The sequence below is a fragment of the Macaca thibetana genome, chromosome 2, assembly GCF_024542745.1.
Source record: "Macaca thibetana thibetana isolate TM-01 chromosome 2, ASM2454274v1, whole genome shotgun sequence".
In the NCBI taxonomy this organism is placed as follows: domain Eukaryota; kingdom Metazoa; phylum Chordata; class Mammalia; order Primates; family Cercopithecidae; genus Macaca; species Macaca thibetana.
This window is the reverse complement of record NC_065579.1, coordinates 158,783,040-158,800,942: the sequence shown is the minus strand read 5'-3', so window position 1 is coordinate 158,800,942 and position 17,903 is coordinate 158,783,040. Positions and strand designations below refer to the sequence as shown.

The window sequence follows — 17,903 nt, the reverse complement described above, 5'->3', positions numbered from 1 at the left end:
GGAGATTGCATTTATTTACACACATGCAAGCATATAATACAAGGCTTTTTTGTTATCATAATATTTTAAAAATTAACTCCCAAACTGAGTTAAACCTTCACAGTTGGCTTTTTAACATTCTGCTGGCACTGGAGGTGAAGGGGGTGGTAGATGGGAAGAATTAGCTACACTTTTATTTCCTCTTCCTCAGGATAGTGAAATGATCTCTTAAATTCTTAGATATGACAGCATTTGTAGTAATTTTAGCTATCTCTGGATTTTCATTCTCCAGTAACTCTTAAGCCATTTAGTCTATGAAGCCTACCATAATCGAATGCTAACTATTCAACCTAAGTTACTAATTTTAGAGGTCTCCACTTATTTTCTTTCTGCATAAAATATCCACTTCACCTCCCACAATTTGAACATAACATGTTAGAATTTGATAAAACAGTAATCCTCAGCCATGATTCTGCAAGCTTCTGGAGTATCTAAAATTACTTTTGGTAGGCCTTAAAGCAAAATTATATTGAATTACCTTGCATTTTTCAAATGAAAATAGGAATGGAGGGAAGGAAGAAAGACGAGAGAGAGGAGTAGAGTAATACAGTACATTTAGGACTCTGGGAAGAGATACAAGTTAAAATCAAGCAGTGTAATATACTCATTCCCCAAGGCTATGAAAGGCAATACGATCTAATGGAGGATCGCTGAATTCTAATTAGCTGTGTGTCTTTGGACAAGTCACAAAAACTCTTCATCTTTAGCTTTTCTCATAGAGAATAAGGAACTGAAATCAGATAATCTCTAAGGTCTCCTTCAGCTTCCGTTACTTTGTAATTTCATGAACAACTACAAGCTGAGTCTGTGACAGTATATACAGATTTTGTATTTTTGTCCTGATTTATGTGGCTTAACCATTTGCTTTGATAAAATTAACAAGACAACTGCCAAGTCTCTAGTTTGCTTTGTGCTGTGTAGATACAGCCATAAGGGAAAATTAAACAACAAAGATAAATAATTGTCTGGCTAATCTCAAGTACTACCCAAACACATCATGCCGAACCGTGGCAAGGCATGAGCTGAATGAATATGACTCATAAATGCAGTGCTTTTATTTAAAAATTTAAATGTTACCCAAGCAATAGATATAAATAGGAAATATTTTTAGGCAGCTGTAGTCACTATTGGTGTCATTCTTACAGAGCTAAAATTATGTCTGGCTTTAGTTTCTGTATTTTAACCCTGGTGTCAGATAATTAAATCATTTAATCAAATACCAGATCATGGGATTTGGCAAACCTAGGTCTGCTTTTGCTTTTAAAGGTAAATATTGGAAATACCAACTTTATAATAAAGAATATTAACTCATCATATATTAAAACATTTTAAATAATTTATTGAATTTTAAAATGGAAATCAGTATAACTGAAAGATAGTTCATTAACTTTCTCAAAGTCTGGCAGACACGAATTACTACAGTAACACTTTTATGACTGACTTCATTAGGTGAGATCTAGGGTGACACTGTGGAAAACAATGGATATAATAGAAATACCTAAACATAAAAAACCCAAATTTTTGAAAAGGCTGGTACAATGCCTAAGCAATCATTCAATGAATGTGAAAAACTGTGAGAAGGAAAAGCTAAGAAAGTGGATTCAATAAAAAGTTACCAACAAACATGATTAGCCTGTTTAATTTTTCCTCACCTCTCAAGTATGGACTGAAATAATTAACATCAAATACAGGAGGTATAATTTTTTGAAAATTATTAATTTCCTCCAGAATGCAGCAGGAGGAATTATAGAAAATCCTTTGTGGAGGGTGGGGGTCGGTGCTAACTTCAATCATGTTTGAACAAGATTCCAAAAGAAGTATGACATCTCTTTGCCTAGAAATCTTTCAAGAGAACAGCCACTTCCTATCCCATTCGGATTCTTTATTCTTCAAAGTCTTCTGGGATTCCCTATTTGAGAAGGTCCAGAAACGAGAGATTGTTTTGCATAAGTAGAAAGAGTAACTCCATCAGCGCAGTCTTCTCAAAGGATTTCTCCTTCATCATATGCCTGTCCCCAAATAACTTCAGTACTTCCTGGAAATGAGAAGAACTTTCTCACAAAAAAGCCGAAAAATCTCATTGCATCTTACCATTTTCCTGAAACTTAAGGGATCAATTATTAAAAAGAAATCTTAGGGTCCTTTTCAAGTATAGGATTCCAGCATTATGATTGAACAAGGGAATTTTTCTTGAAGTTGGATGGAATGTCTTAAGCCTGGAGAATTGCCATTGTCTCTGTAACTTGCCTATTGGATGCAAGATTTACTACCCAGCTGGGGGTAGGCTGCGACTTGGCCTCTTACTCATTCAGTATGGTAAACATAGTTTTTCTACAAATGAAGCTAAGCTCAAAGATAAGGTTTTTGTTTGTTTAATCAACTGGCTGCTATTCTTTAAATGTGAAATAGAGAAGGTTGTTCTGCTTTTAAATACCATTGATATCAGAAAAGTCTTTGCCCTTGAACGCATTACTGCTTAGTAGCTTTAATTCTTGTATCACTGAATCATGACTTTCTTCTTTGCTGCCCTTCAAGTTTGGCCAGTGGTCACCTTTGCCTTTGTGATCATTTTTGGACTTTGGTCCCTGACTTCAAAGCCTTTTTCAAAAAACTATTTTTTTTTCACTCCACAAGCAGAAACTTTACAAGTCAGAGAGACTCTTCTCTTTCTTTGTCAGGATATTTGAAGACAGTTTCTCTTTGGCTGTGAGTTATGATTGGATAAGCATAAATTAGAGGGGAAAATGTTGAAGATAACTCATTTATTAGGCATTCATGTGAGCAAAGAAGTGGCATTTTAAAAATTTTGTCATTTAATGTTCATCGCAAGTTTATGAGGTAGATATTTTTATTCCTATTTTACTTGTGAAGAAATGGGAAAGCAGCGAAGATGCATATTGATTACCTATATGTGAAACCTCTTAGCACAATGCTTGGCACATAGTAAACATTAACCAATGTTATATTCCTTCTAGTCATATTATAATGGCCAACACTTAGAAGCACTTACTTAAATATGTCATTTATTTATATGGAGTTTAAATGAACATGTTTAATTGTCATAACAACCCCATGTGAGGTGGGTACCAATATTATGAAAACTTAGGCAGTGAGAGGTTAAGTAATTTACTCAAGGTCATAGTGTCAGAAGTAGACTTTATTTATTTATTTGTTTGTTATTTATTTGTTTTTATTTGAGACAGGTTCTTGCTCTGTCACCAAGGCTGGAGTGCAGTGGCTCACTGCAGCCTTGACTGCCCAGGCTCAAGTGATCCTCTCACCTCAGCCTCCCAAATAGCTGGGACCACAGATACATGCCCAGCTAATTTTTAAATTATTTGTAGAGGCTGGGTCTCCCTATGTTGCCTAGGCTGGTCTTGAACTCCTGGGCTCAAGTGATCCTCTTGCCTCAACCTCCCAAAGTGCTGAGATTACAGGCATGAGCCACTGCACTCAGCATGAGAGAATTTAAACGTAAACACACTGGCTCTAGAATCAACTCTCTTAACTACTACTCTGTACATCTAAAAATAGTTATGCTTATAGTAGATATCTATTTCTTATTTTGTTTTTATATATGAATACTTGGTTATAAAATTAGAAGATAGGTATAAAATTAAAGTTAGCAAAAAAATGGAGAATGATGGGATAATGATTTTCATGGCTATCAAACAGAATAGCATTGGGTTTCCTTTTTATAATCCAATATTTTTAAATTTACAAACTTTTGCTATTTCCTTTGATCGTGGTAACATTGTAGGACCACAGGTGTTCTGCCTGAGGTAATTGAGGTTACTTCAATTACTTTGGTGACATCTACATGTCACAAAGCATTCAAGATATATATCTATATCTCTATCTGTCTGTCTATCTACATACACACACACGTGCGCACACACACACACATACACATATCCCAAGTACCTGGAAACATACTCTCCAGGCATGTTTCCAGGTATTTGTTATTCATTGGTGAACAAAATTAAAAAAAAAAATCTCTGCTTTCGTGGAGTTAAAACACCAACAAATGTATACTTTTCTTTTGAGAATTTAGTCCACAGTCAACTGAAGACTAAAAAGATACCGCAAACTGTGATATAGTGCAAGGCATACAACTTCCGTATGAGAATGAAGTGATGAATTCTGTTTAGTGTAAGCTTGGAGGTTGAAAATGTAGTTGAGCTGGGTCATAGGAATTATAAGCAGTATATCCAAATGAGTCAGCCTTGAAGATTTACTACATCCTTCTCTGAAATCATTGGCTGGTCTGCCTCCCAACTCCAGTTTTTAATTTTTGGTTAAAGAGATATCTTTGGTCCAGTTCTCCATAATCAAAGTCCAAGAAGGGAATTCTTGTGAATGTAATTTATTGGTGGTAACTTATAAGAGAGTGAGAAAAGAAGACAGGGCAGAGGAAGACACCAGGCAAAGATGAGAGTGTGGGGGAAATGTGGTCTCAGCCTGATCCAACAGAGAGCTCTGAAGCACAAATTGCACCACAGCAGTTGTTTTGTCCAAAAACAAGGGTACTGGAGTGGAGTCACAGTAGGCAGAGGGGCATGACCCCTCAGGAACAAGGTTGAGGTGGCTCCTATTTTCTATCCCTTACCCACGTGTTAGGTGGGGCTGTTAGCAGCCAACACCTCCGGCAGCTGGGGGATGAGAGCATGGACCTGGTAAAGAAGATCTGAGAGGGGCATCAACAGCATCTACTACAAGGAATGTTGAACATCTGAAAGGCATGTGGAGGGATGGATGTAGAGTTGTAGAATATTTGAGTGGCAAGTGAGGGGACAGATGATACTGACAACTGGCTTTTTTTTTTTTTTTCTATTTCTTTTTGCTTAGTGGGACATTTATAAAATCTGAAACAGGTATTATTTATTTTTACTTCACTGAAAAATCTTAAATGCCAGTAGTTTAAATTTAGTAAAATAGAAAAAGCAGCACTGTCATTCAGAACCCCAGATTTGCGGTTAATTCTTGGAGGCAAGTATGAGACTGTCTTTTATTTTGATTAATGGGAACCTCTTTCATTTTAAGTCAGAGTCCACAGATTTACATGTCTTACTCCAGACACCCTGCCTCCTCTTGCTTTTCCAAGGAGAGTTATTTAGCATTTTTTCATGCCTTTAGGCAAAACCTGCACTCTCCAGTTCCCCACAGACCCCACTGCCAATTTTACCCTTGGCCAGATTTTCACATTAATGTTGTCTGCCTGGCCTCTTAGGCAATTGAGTTTGTGAAGGCTGGAGACTGAAATCCCAGCTCAGATTTTTGCCTAGCTGGAATTCTTCTTAACTGGGATCCTGTGGAGTAAAACAGGGAGATGTAGAGTTGAAATTACTGATGTGTTTCTTGTAAACTTCTTTTCAGAGTGTTAAATACATTTAAGTACATACAATTAACATTGACCTCCTAGAATTAAAAGTTGGTAAATTGATCATGTTCTAAAACAATAGCATAAATGTGCTTATTTCACTCTAAGGCCTATGTCAAAGAATATATGCTAATAAACCAAATCATAAATCACTTTTTCATTTTCAAGGTGATGTACAAACATTGACTAAGTAGCTTTTTAAAATGCTAATATGAAAAAAGGTTATTACTGGATAATCAGTTATATTGTAACTGTCCTTTATAGCAGATTAAAGTCTCAAACAGAATTCTCAATTTTTACTGCATTTTTCAAGTATACATGAACATATACATATATATATGAGCAACTGATTTTAATGTTAATTTTAAACAGACGTTTTCAAACTTTTTCAGTTTATGGGTCGATAACTTTTTCACGGCACTCCTAAACCTCTGCTTATTAGGTAGTTAGGTTCAAGGAGCTTAATAATAGTATATTGCACAGTATCCAACAGATAGTTTCTCTCAAATTTAAAACTATATATTGGCACTCCTGTGAGTTCACTGTAGCGCCCACGGATTCATGTGTATGGTTTGAGAACTACAATTTAAAATGCTGATTCACTATAATGTGCCAAGCAATGTAGATAACTTATGGTTACCATATAAAATAAAAGTTTCCCAAAAGTTTGCTTTCTAGGAAATCACATTCTAAGTCAACCTAGAAAAATTATTCACCTACTCTTTTTTTTTCTGTAGATATCATAGGCTATACCTTGACCCAGTTTTTGCTGTGAAAATTGAGAAGTTTGAACTGAGTGAAATAAGTGTTAAATTCAAATTTTGTTTGAAAATAATTTAGATATTTTAACTCAAATATTTAAAACATATTTGTTGGTTTTAAACCTGATTTAAACTGATTTGTGGAGTATTTAAAGAAAGAGAATAACAAAATCTTTTTCTGAGTCATTGATCAATATAAAAAAGCACTTCTATAGTTGAATTTCAGTGAGATGGTTCTGCTTATTCCAGTCTTTGTTTTATAATTTGGTTTAGTTCAAATCTCTGAAAAATTCATTAAAAATTGTTTTGAACTAAATTTCTAGGATATATAAACTCTTTTTATTGAGACCAATTAGCTCTTCAACCTCTTGCTTGTGTCCATGGTTACAGTTCATAGCAAAAAATTTTCATTATTTAATGTCCCTTCATAGTGAAAACTGGGTAAAAAAAAACATAGTTAATAATAAAATTCTGTTAAAAATGAACCCTCCCAAAATGAAACCTAGGTTCTACGATTTATGTCTACTCAAATTATTTAAGAATATAGCCTATGTTTGTTTTTTGTTGTTTTTTTTTTTCCTTCTTTTCCATTTTTATGTTTGGTAAAATAATTAAACTATCAGCTTCATTGTCTCAGTGAATCCAGCCTGTCAAAGCATAAAGATAAAGCACGTTTTTGGGTTTTGAATGTCATCTGCACCAGTCCCCTAGAAAAGTATCGTAAGATAAAGGAAAGAGTACTGGGCTACGAGTCAGGAGTCCTGGATTACAGTGCTGCCTTTTTCAATTTTATGACCATAGAGAAATTACCTAATCTCCTACAGCTTCAATTTTCTTATCAAGAAATTGAGTGTTAAAGTATCTCTTACGTTCCTTCAAGCTTTAGGGTTCTGTGATTATACCATATATCAAACTTCTTAAATAAAGCTATAAATTCTTCATGGTCGTGTGTGTGTGTGTGTGTGTGTGTGTGTGTGTGCACTCGCACGCATGTATTTGGAATTCCCCTGGAAGAATAGAATAGTCCTTATTTCAAAAAGAATTCAGGAAATTATTTGAAGGGCAAGTGCTGTGAGCCAACACTGCAACTGTGATAATGGCCACTTGCAATCAATTTATGACAAGCTCATAAGAACTTGAAAATGCTGAGAGAACAGAGCTCCTGAAACTCAGGTCTTTAGAAGTCCATGATAAAGTTTGGGCACACATGGGATTTTTCAGTTCTAAATACACACACACACACACACACACACACACACACACACACTTCTACAGAAAGGAGGAAAACAAAAAATCCTAGGTTGAAATGTCTCTAATCATCACTATTAGTTAACAACACTCACTATCACATTACTTTTCTATTCTTGACATGGCATTTCTCATAATTTCTCAGTGCCATCGGAGCCATCAGTGTTTATCTTTAGGCTGATTCTGCATTCTACCTCTTCCCTCCCACCACCAAACAAACTGAAGCAATGAAGCAATGCCTCAATAGACCCACAGATTCCACTGCCAGCTCAGCATGTAATTTAGCTGGGAGCAGAAATGAAGGAGTGGTTTTGACTGTTATACTAAAGTGAAAATACCCCTAATTTCTTGTTTTCATTTTCAACCTTTAGAAGTTGACTTATTCGTTGTAATGGTAAGAAATAAAGTTAACATCATTTAACTTAACATCTTTACTTCATCTTATTCCAAAAATTATTGAGGGCAAGTAGGCAAGCCATGTAAATTATTGATGTTTCTGCATATTTCTAGCTGGGGAAGAAGAGAGAACACTAATTTTTGATGATTTGGTAGACATTCTTTGTAAATAATGTTTTAAGAAGTTTTCAAGGCTAGTCAACTTGTACCTTCTTTGGCTTTAGTTTTAATTTTTAAAAAAATATCTCTGGGTTTTTTCTCCATTCAGATAAAAACACTGTCTTTTGTTCTGTAGACTAGAAATATTACATTCTGTCGTAGCTTTTATAAGAATAGCTGTCTTTAATTAATAGTCACTCATATCTTTATTTTCTGAATACTGCTCTCTAATTAATTAGTCACTCATATCTTTGTTTTCTCATCAGAGTCAGACTTTATGGAAACATTCTAGGGGAGAAAGTATCTTAATCATCTGTCTGGGAAATAAGTTTTTTTGGGGGGAAGGGGAAGAATTGCTTTTTTCCTCTCAAGACTTGGCAGCTAGAATTAGGTTGAGTCAATTTCCCAAATCCTTCGTTTCCTGAAGGTTGGATTAAAATTCAGCAAATCTCAAACCCCATAAATTGGATTAAAATCTCGACAAACTACGTTGTGCACTTTAGATTTTATAAAGCACTTTCAAATACCTCCCCTCAAGCTCCAAACAACCTACGATAAGGTAGGGTAGGCATTATTATTCACATTATGTGTAGATTAAGAAACTGAGACAAAGAAAGGGAAAGCATTCTTCTCTGAGGTCATATGATTACTTAGTGGCAAAGTCTAGGCTAGAATAGGAATCAGCTTGGTCTTAGGCCTAAACTTGAGGAAAAAAGTAGACATGTAGATGACATATGGCAGATGTCGCTGGGACCCCATCATGCTGCCTCTGATTTTTCTTCTTGGTTACTCTTTGAAATCCTTAAGTATATAGTGTTATTAGCAAAAAGGTTATTCTCTCTTTCAAGTGCTTGGAAAGTAAGGTAGGAATGGGGGCGGAGGTGTTATTTGCATAATTCTCTTTACATCAAAATGAAATATACTGGCTCAGTGTTTTGAAAGAAACTTAAAATGTGAAACATGGTGATGAAATGAGCAAAATGTGGATTACAGTGACCACTGAAAGCCATGATCCAGGCTCCAGATGGACATCTGGTATATAGCTAAAGAAAAAGACTATGTGAGCAACAAAAGGGCCATATGTGAGTTAGCTGCCAAATTTTTTTTTATTATTATTACTTTCCTTTGAGCTTTTGAGGTGATGATGCTTAATATTCAAGAAAGATGAAAATAAAAAGGGAAAGGAAGCAAACACCCAGCCCATTGGTGATTGGTAGAGTAATTGTGGGCATGGCCCCAGGATGATAGCAGCTTCTATTTAATCAATGTTGACAAGGCTGGGGAGAGCTGGGCAGGTCCCAAGAGGTAATGTTTTACTCGGAAATCCACTCAACCTAATTTCAGTAATGTAGGGCTGTGGAGGGGCCTGGACTGGAGCCAGAAAACAGGGCCATTAGAGCTCAGCGTAGGCAATGGCAGCTGGGAACATCGCCATCCCTCCAGCAGCATTGCAACCAGGCTGCCTGGCTGAGCACACAAGCAGCCGCTGCTGCATATGCTTCTGGTATTTGCTCACCAACAGAATGCATCGACATGCTATTCTCACCCTTTCGAGGAAATGAATGGAATGCATAAAGGCAAGAACTGCTTCCAGACTCTATTTTAGCAAGAATCAGAGAGCAAGTCTGGCATATATCTTTCAAGGACCACTGTGAAATTGTCCACCTAATCCGCTGAGTCTTTTAAGGCTACCATTACATTGTTGCAAACACATGCAGAGATAACTCAGATCTTTATTGGTGTCTTAGTGTGGTTTTGATCTTTCTTAGGAATTGTGGTTGTGGATCAAGAATATGGAAACTACTATGGTTTTTTCATTTTTCAAAATTTCTGAGATTCATTCAAGTTAGTCAGCTTTGCAAATCCAAGAGAAGTTACCCAGGACAAATTATGCTCCTTAGGGCTGAGTGCTTCTTATCTAGCTATTCTTTCCTTTACCATTCTTTCTCCAATAAACAACACATTGTTACAGTAATTTGCTAGCATATAAATTCCAAGAACGTAGAGGTTTTTGCTTTGTGTTTTCATTGCTGTGTCACCACTGCTATATTTGCAGTTCATGGAGCAGTGTGTGAACATAGTAAGACTCAATTTCTTTCACTGGATGAATAAATGAATGAACGAAAACATATTCTTTCTTCCCTTCTGAAGGATCCTTGAACTACGATGCATCAATAATGTATGAATTTACTTTCTGTGATGTTAACTTTCTCTTTTTAAGTTAACACAGAAATGACAAAATTCATGGAGGCTGCCAGTGAACGTGGTGGTAATCTCTAAACAGTCTTTGGGCTTGGAAGAGCAATGTTTTTGTCAAGGCTAAAATGCCATTGTTCTATCAGATTCTAACATTATCCGTCCAAATGACTGAATATAATTTTTGAGACTAAATCATGGCACAGCAAGAGTATTTAATCAACTTAATTAAATAATTTAATCAAGTTTTTGAGCCTCTAGCTTAAGCCTCTCATATAAATAAGGTTATTTACTCCCGAAAATAGGACCATGTTCCATTTGAAAAATTTATGTCTTGAAAAAACTTTTTTCCCCTAAAAGGAAAAAAAGCCTAAACTACTAAAACTAAATCTAAAACTAAAACACATCATCAGTTTTTGTTTATTGTTTTTGTTTTAGACATATTCTGTTTTATAATAGAACCGGATTTGGGGGATTGATTTTTCCCTGGTAAAGATGGATTTGGGGAGAAGCCATCACTAGGTATATAATAGTAATAGTCTTAGGAAATTCATTCAGTGGTCGCTATATACATACACATGTGCACGCACGCATGCACACACACACACACACATAGCCCAAGTGTCTTTGGCTGCTATAATAAAATACCATAAACTAGGCAGCTTGTAAACAACAGACAAATTCTGCTAAGGGCCAGCTTTCTCTGTACCTTGCTGTGTCCTCATATGGTGGAAGAGACTAGCTAGTTCTCTGTTGTCTCTTTCATAAAGACACTAATCCCAATCATGAGTCCTCTACCCTCATGATTTAACTACCTCCCAAAGATTCCTACTCTTAGTGCCATCACCTTAGGGGGTTAGAATTTCAACATATGAAGTTTGAAGGAACACAAACATTTAGTCCATAATACTGTGACTCATTTTTGTTTTTCCTGTAATGTCTTTTTTTTTTTTTTTTTTTTTTTTTGAGACAGAGTCTCACTCTGTCGCCCAGGCTGGAGTGCAGTGGCTGGATCTCAGCTCACTGCAAGCTCCGCCTCCTGGGTTTATGCCATTCTCCTGCCTCAGCCTCCCGAGTAGCTGGGACTACAGGCACCCGCCACCTCGCCCGGCTAGTGTTTTTTTTGTATTTTTTAGTAGAGACGGGGTTTCACCGTGTTAGCCAGGATGGTCTCGATCTCCTGACCTCGTGATCTGCCCGTCTCAGCCTCCCAAAGTGCTGAGATTACAGGCTTACGCCACCGCGCCCAGCCCCTGTAATGTCTTAAACAAAATAACAGTACTAATATTAGGTTTTCATGTTTAATACAAGTAAAAGTACTATTTAGAGGCAAACTGAAAAAGAACAAGCATATTCTATGCTTCACCTTGCTGGATTTCAGCCCTCACACTAGCACTTCCAGGCTTTCATTTGCCAGCTCCAGGTCATTGCTTCTACTCACTTGTTCTATGTCACTTGGTGTTGAAAATCACACTGTAATCTTTCAGCCTCTGTAGCCTCTTCCTAAGTAATAACTGTCTCAGAGGGAGGTTGATCTGCTAGATGAGGAATGTGACTATTTACTCTAATTGGATCATGGTAATTGGAGTGACCAGCTGGCCTCAGTCATTCATTTGTCTTTGACATTCACCATGATGATCAAAGATTTTGCACAAAATACTAAAGATTACATAGTAACTCATCTCTAGCATTTACAAATCATGTAATTAGTGCTGGAAAGTGCCAAGACCAGATTTTTATATTACAGAAGACTAATCAGGATTCTTCCTTTCATTTTTAGCTGCTTTTAATGGGACAGTTTTTAAACATTGTGGGCTTCAGGCCTGCATAGCTGTGGACTGGACTCCCTGCTTTAGTTATCACTCTGAACTCACCCATTCTTTCTGGGCAAAGGTAAAACCAGGGAAAGCAACTAAAGGAAGAGCTGCTGCGATAACTGTGTCCTAGGTTGGAATTTACAGTGTGGCCTTAGGTAAACCCTTCAGTCTCCCTCTGTCTCAGTTTCTCCAGCTGTGAAATGGGGTGATTAAAGTAGATGTGAGAATCAAATGCAATGATGCAAGTATACTTCGCACTATTCTAAGCACATAGTAAGAGCTCCAAAATGTTAACTATAGCTAAATACTTTATACAAAGGACCAGGTAAGTCATAATTCATAATTCTTTCCAGGCAGTTTTTTTTTAAGCTGCTGAATAGAACAGGTAAGAAAATGTAGATGTAAACTAAACGGTCAACATGATTTATCACTGCAATGATTTATCTAGGGTTGACATCAGTGGGAGAATAAGCTAGCAATATCAAAATGTTCCCTCTGGTATTCAGGCTTAAATGGACCTATTTATACAAAAGTTGGATTCTGTTTATAATAAGTTCCGCTTTGTCAGAGGTTAAAACCTTTCCCAAACTCATATGCAGTCTCCTACCAAAGTAGAGCTAGCTAGAGCGGGCATATTGTCCATATCTGGCTATTGTTCCCTCATTTGGATGCAGAATTTTAAAAAAATGTTATCATGAGTTCTTAGTTTATCTCACTTTGGAAGTTGTAAAAGATTGTTTCTTTACATTGTTTCCTCCATCCATGTTTTATTTTCCTCCCCATAATTTCTTGGTGGTCTATAAAACTTTCACTGCATCCATTGACTTGATCCACTTTGTTTTCTGCCAACTAGTCATCCCTTCACTTAAAACAAAGCAAATATTTTGCTTAATATTCAATAATTTCAAGTAAAAAATTACTTTAATCTCAGACAAATATGGATAGATAGATAGATAGATAGATAGATAGATAGATAGATAGATAGATAGAGAGTTTTATGTGTTCCAGCTAACATTTCCTTTTGTAGCCATCTAATCGAGCTTCATCAATTTTAATTTTACGGTTTTTATTTTATACTTTGGAGCCAACGATTTTTTAATCTCTGAAGTTTTATAGGTCACTAAATCCCTATGGACCCTAGCTGCTTAGTTTCTAGTGCTGAATTGGTAAAATGAGTTTGGCCACCTGATATAATCAGAAAACCTGAACAAATAGACCTGAGTTTTAGTTCTGGCTTGGTCATAAGCAAGTCATATGATTTAGGGAAAGTTCCTTTATGCGCCTAGACTTCAGTGTCATCACCTGTAAAATGAGGCTGTCCAGTCATTCCTTCACTCAACAAATATTTACTGAGGGTCTTTCCTGAATTAGGTTCTATGCTGGACATGGGATTCAAGGTTGAGCTGAAGTAGGTACTGCTGTTACCCTTGAAGAGTTCATGGTTTGGTGACTGGATGATCTTAAAGGGTCCATTCATTTGTAACATTCTATTATTATACATTTTATTGTCTTTTTTTGTTTATTTGTTTTTTTGATAGAGTTACGCTCTTGTTCCCCAGGCTAGAGTGCAAAGGCGGGATCTCTGCTCACTGCAACCTCCGCCTCCCAAGTTCAAGCTATTCTCCTGCTTCAGCCTTCCTAGTAGCTGGGATTACAGGCATGTGCCACTATGCCCAACTACTTTTATATTTTTAGTAGAGACGGGGTTTCACCATTTTGGCCAGGCTGGCCTCGAACTCCTGACCTCAGGTGATCCACCCATCTCAGCCTCCCAAAGTGCTGGGATTACAGGTGTGAGCCACCACACCCAGCCCAAATTTTATTGTCTTTTAAAGGTATGTTATGAAAGGCTTTAAGGAGAGCAAGGATTTAGCTTTTTTTTTTTTTTTTTTTTTTTTTTTCCTCAGTACCTAGAAGAATGGCTGGCACAGTGCAGGTGTCCATTAAGAACTTATTGAACAAATAAATTAATAAATACTTACGTTTAAAATACTTTGAAGGATTTGAAAAAATGAATATGTATTGAAGCTCTCAATAGGGAACAGACAGCAATAATTTCCTGTCATAATAAACAGATTTGTGCCAAATTTCATCTTTTGTCCTAGGACCAGGCAATGGATGACAAGAGAAAGTGGGAGAATTGGGAGGATTTAACTTGATTGTATTCCAACAAGGGAACAGAAAGTCTCAGAACCATCTGAATGTTCAGGTTTCTGTTTCTGCATTTTTTGAGTTTTGTTCCCTTTATTCAACAAACATGCATTTCTCACCTTTCCCGGTCTACTTCCCTTTTTCTCTCATTTCCTGATCTCTCTCTAAGCATAGAGAATAGCTCCCATGTCTTTATTTTGGTAGGAGAGATTTGAAGTCTTCTTTTGCTCATAGAGCTACTATCTTTCTATATGTTTCTGGGTTGTATAAACCAATATTATGTTTATTTTGCAGTTTGAAAAGGGCACTAAAAACATTGCTTCTTGGAACTGATAAGGATGGTAAACTACCATGGGCATACTTGTGATACCAAAGGTTTGAGCAGGGTTGGGGAAATAAGCAAAAGAATTCCTGATTGTTTTAGAAGAACTTCGCTGAAATAAATCTGGAATCTTTCTTCTGGTAGAAAATTAAGTAACTCATTAGCACACCAAAATTTTTATAATTCCTGAGGAATACTGCTAATGCATAGAGTATTAGAATGATCAGAATTGAGTTAGTTTCATGCAAAACTTATATAGGTGCACTGTTGTTCAAGAGGTAATCATAGTCACTTTGGAAAGCCGTAGCCTTAAAAAAACCTTATGAGTAGTAGTAGGTAGCATCACTAGAATAACTATATTTTACGAATAGCTTATAGTGAGTTATGAACCCTATAAAATAAGTCAGACTTTAAAACCTTGGTCAAAAGTGAGTATTATAAGGTAAAGTTACCTATCGTAGCTGCTTACTTTATATACCAGACTAGTCTAGTTAGATTTTAAAAGTCTAACCTATTTTCAAAAAATAAGCATTTCTGCTACTGAAGAGCTTTAAAAGAATGTTTTTTGATAGATGTTTCAGAGAAGAAATTCCAGAAATGTGTTTAATAATGGTGGGTATAAACATTCAGCTTTATCTGAATGTAAATATGTAGCTGGCTGATTTAAAAGAGACATACATTTTGATGAGTTTTCTAATGGTCTCCTTAATGACCCCATTTATCTAATCTCAACATCTACATACAGCAAAACTATTTTATTTAATATTCCTAGTTTAATCTCCTCAAAGCATAGCTGTATTATATTCCTTGCTCAAGGGCTTTCAAACGGTCTATTGTCTTCTAATTAAACACAAATTTGTTAGCCTAACAAAATTCCACGGACTTCAGTTTAGCTTTCCAAGAATAATTAGCACCTAGTAGCTGTTAAGAGGAGGACAAGCAATAACAATAGCTTCATTTTAAGACACAGGCATCGCCAATATAAGGGATTGAGGTGGAAAAAAAAAAACAGTTAATATAATAGGCCTGGAACTGCTGTCCTTAGAAAAGCTTGTTTGTAAAGTTGACCATTGGCTGGCATCTGGGAACTTGGATTTTGAGAAGATTCTCATCATTCCTTAACTGATAAGAGTGGTTCCAGGTGCCTAAAACCATAGTACAAACAATGTGGTTTATGCCGAACATCTATTTTACTTCTGGGAGTCTGAATTTTGTACCTGCTAGGTGGAGGGTGCCTACATGACCAATTACCAATGCAAACTCAGTTAAACTTCCCAAATAGATTACATCTTCCATGTGTTATGGTAATTTATTGCTTAAAGAATTAAGCACATCCTGGATGACTCCATGGGGAGAAGACTCTTAGAAACTTGTTTGGTTTCCTCCAAACTTTGCCCATGAGCAACTTTTTGCTTTGCTTATTTTGCTTTGTGTTCTTTCACTGCAATAAATTTTAGTTATGAAGCAGACTGCATGCTGAGTCCCATGAGTCCTCCTAGCAAATCACTGAACCTAGGGGTGGTCTTGGGGGACCCTGACACAGGGAGTTGATTGTTTGGCAACACAAGTTGTTTCAAAGCAAATGAATTCTTTTTCTACAAGCTAGCATATTAGTAAACTATCAGGTAGTGTTAAACTTGTTGACTGAGTTCTGTCGGGAAACCAAGGGAATATTTTTCTTCAAAAATACTTGATATCCTCCTTGTTAAGCAAAGCAGTACTTTCCCTATGGATAAGTGTATTCAGTTGGAATGTGCTTGGCTGCAAGAAACTGAAAACTATTATATTACAATGCTTTAAAGAGGCTAGTGACTTGTCTCTGAGGGAAGGTATCTAGGAGTAGTACAGTCACTCAGTGATGAGTTTTTCTTTTTGCTCCACCATCCTTAGTGTGTAGTTTTTGTCTTCATGGTCACAAGGCAGCTGCTACAGTGCCATGTATTGTTTGAGGTCCAAGTGATCAGGAATAGGAGAATGTGAAGGGCAAAACCCAACTCTGCCCTCTCTAGGGACTTCTACTTCTAGAATTGACCAGCGCTGTCCCGCAGGAGCTGAAAATTCAACTACTTCACTTTCCAATACTGGAAATGAGTGGTAAGAAATTTGGAATGGATGCTCGATGGTCCACATAAATTATCTGTCACAATTCTTCTGACACTAATAGAACAGCAATACAAGATTGTCATTGATTCCCTATGTGAAGATCCTGTATGTGGATACCTCGATTGTAAGGCTGAGAGATTAAAGACCACAGTACCTTCTGTTAAGTGGGCTCCTTGTCACTCCCATACCTTTGCTCCTGAGTTCTTCCATAGGTGCCACTGAACAGCTTCCTTGAGGTAAACTCTTCTGAACTTGGAACTTATATTAACTGGGATATTAATAATCTTTTAATCTTAATGCTGTTATGAAATGACATAAAAAGAAGAAATGCATTGCACCATTGTATGAACAGATAAGACAAAATACTAACTCTCTCCTTTTCCCCCCACCCTATCTTGTTTTCTTTCTCAGAAGCTGTAGACGAAACCAAACCTAAGGAAAGTGCCCGGCAGGATGAGGGTAAAGAAGAGGAACCCGAGGCTGACCAAGAACATGCCTGAACTCTAAGAAATGGCTTTCCACATCCCCACCCTCCCCTCTCCTGAGCCTGTCTCTCCCTACCCTCTTCTCAGCTCCACTCTGAAGTCCCCTCCTGTCCTGCTCACGTCTGTGAGTCTGTCCTTTCCCACCCACTAGCCCTCTTTCTCTCTGTGTGGCAAACATTTAAAAAAAAAAAAAAAAAAAAAAAAAAAAAAGCAGGAAAGATCCCAAGTCAAACAGTGTGGCTTAAACATTTTTTGTTTCTTGGTGTTGTTATGGCGAGTTTTTGGTAATGATGATTCAATCATTTTGGGAAATTCTTGCACTGTATCCAAGTTATTTGATCTGGTGCGTGTGGCCCTGTGGGAGTCCACTTTCCTCTCTCTCTCTCTCTCTGTTCCAAGTGTGTGTGCAATGTTCCGTTCATCTGAGGAGTCCAAAATATCGAGTGAATTCAAAACCATTTTTGTTTTCCTCCTTTTCAATGTGATGGAATGAACAAAAAGGAAAAAATTCAAAAAACCCAGTTTGTTTTAAAAATAAATAAATAAAGCAAATGTGCCAATTAGCGTAAACTTGCGGCTCTAAGGCTCCTTTTTCAACCTGAATATTAATAAATCATGAGAGTAATCAAGGTCCAACGGCTCTGTGTTTCTGTTCTACCTTCTCATTAGTTGGTTGGACATGCTAGGGTCTTACATTTCATCTTTTTCCTCTCCTCTCAGTTTGAGACCAACAACCCTGATAAAGAAAACACAGATGAAGCCTAAGGCTGTTGTCAGGACCAATAGCTCCAGCCCTCGAGGGAGACATCTGTTGCAGGCCTGTCTCCTTGGCTTATGTGTGGCTAT

The 17,903-nt window shown here is 36.9% G+C and overlaps 1 protein-coding gene across 1 annotated transcript in view; it reads left to right on the top strand.

Annotated features, from left to right (window-relative positions):
• Positions 1-17,686, top strand: part of GAP43 (growth associated protein 43) — a 97,981-nt gene extending 80,295 nt beyond the window's left edge. Inside the window, exon 3 of the mRNA XM_050778778.1 lies at positions 16,984-17,686. Within this exon, the coding sequence (XP_050634735.1) occupies positions 16,984-17,072 (89 nt within the window). The 3' untranslated portion in view covers positions 17,073-17,686. The remainder of the gene's footprint in view (positions 1-16,983) is intronic.
• The last annotated feature ends 217 nt before the right edge of the window (positions 17,687-17,903 follow it).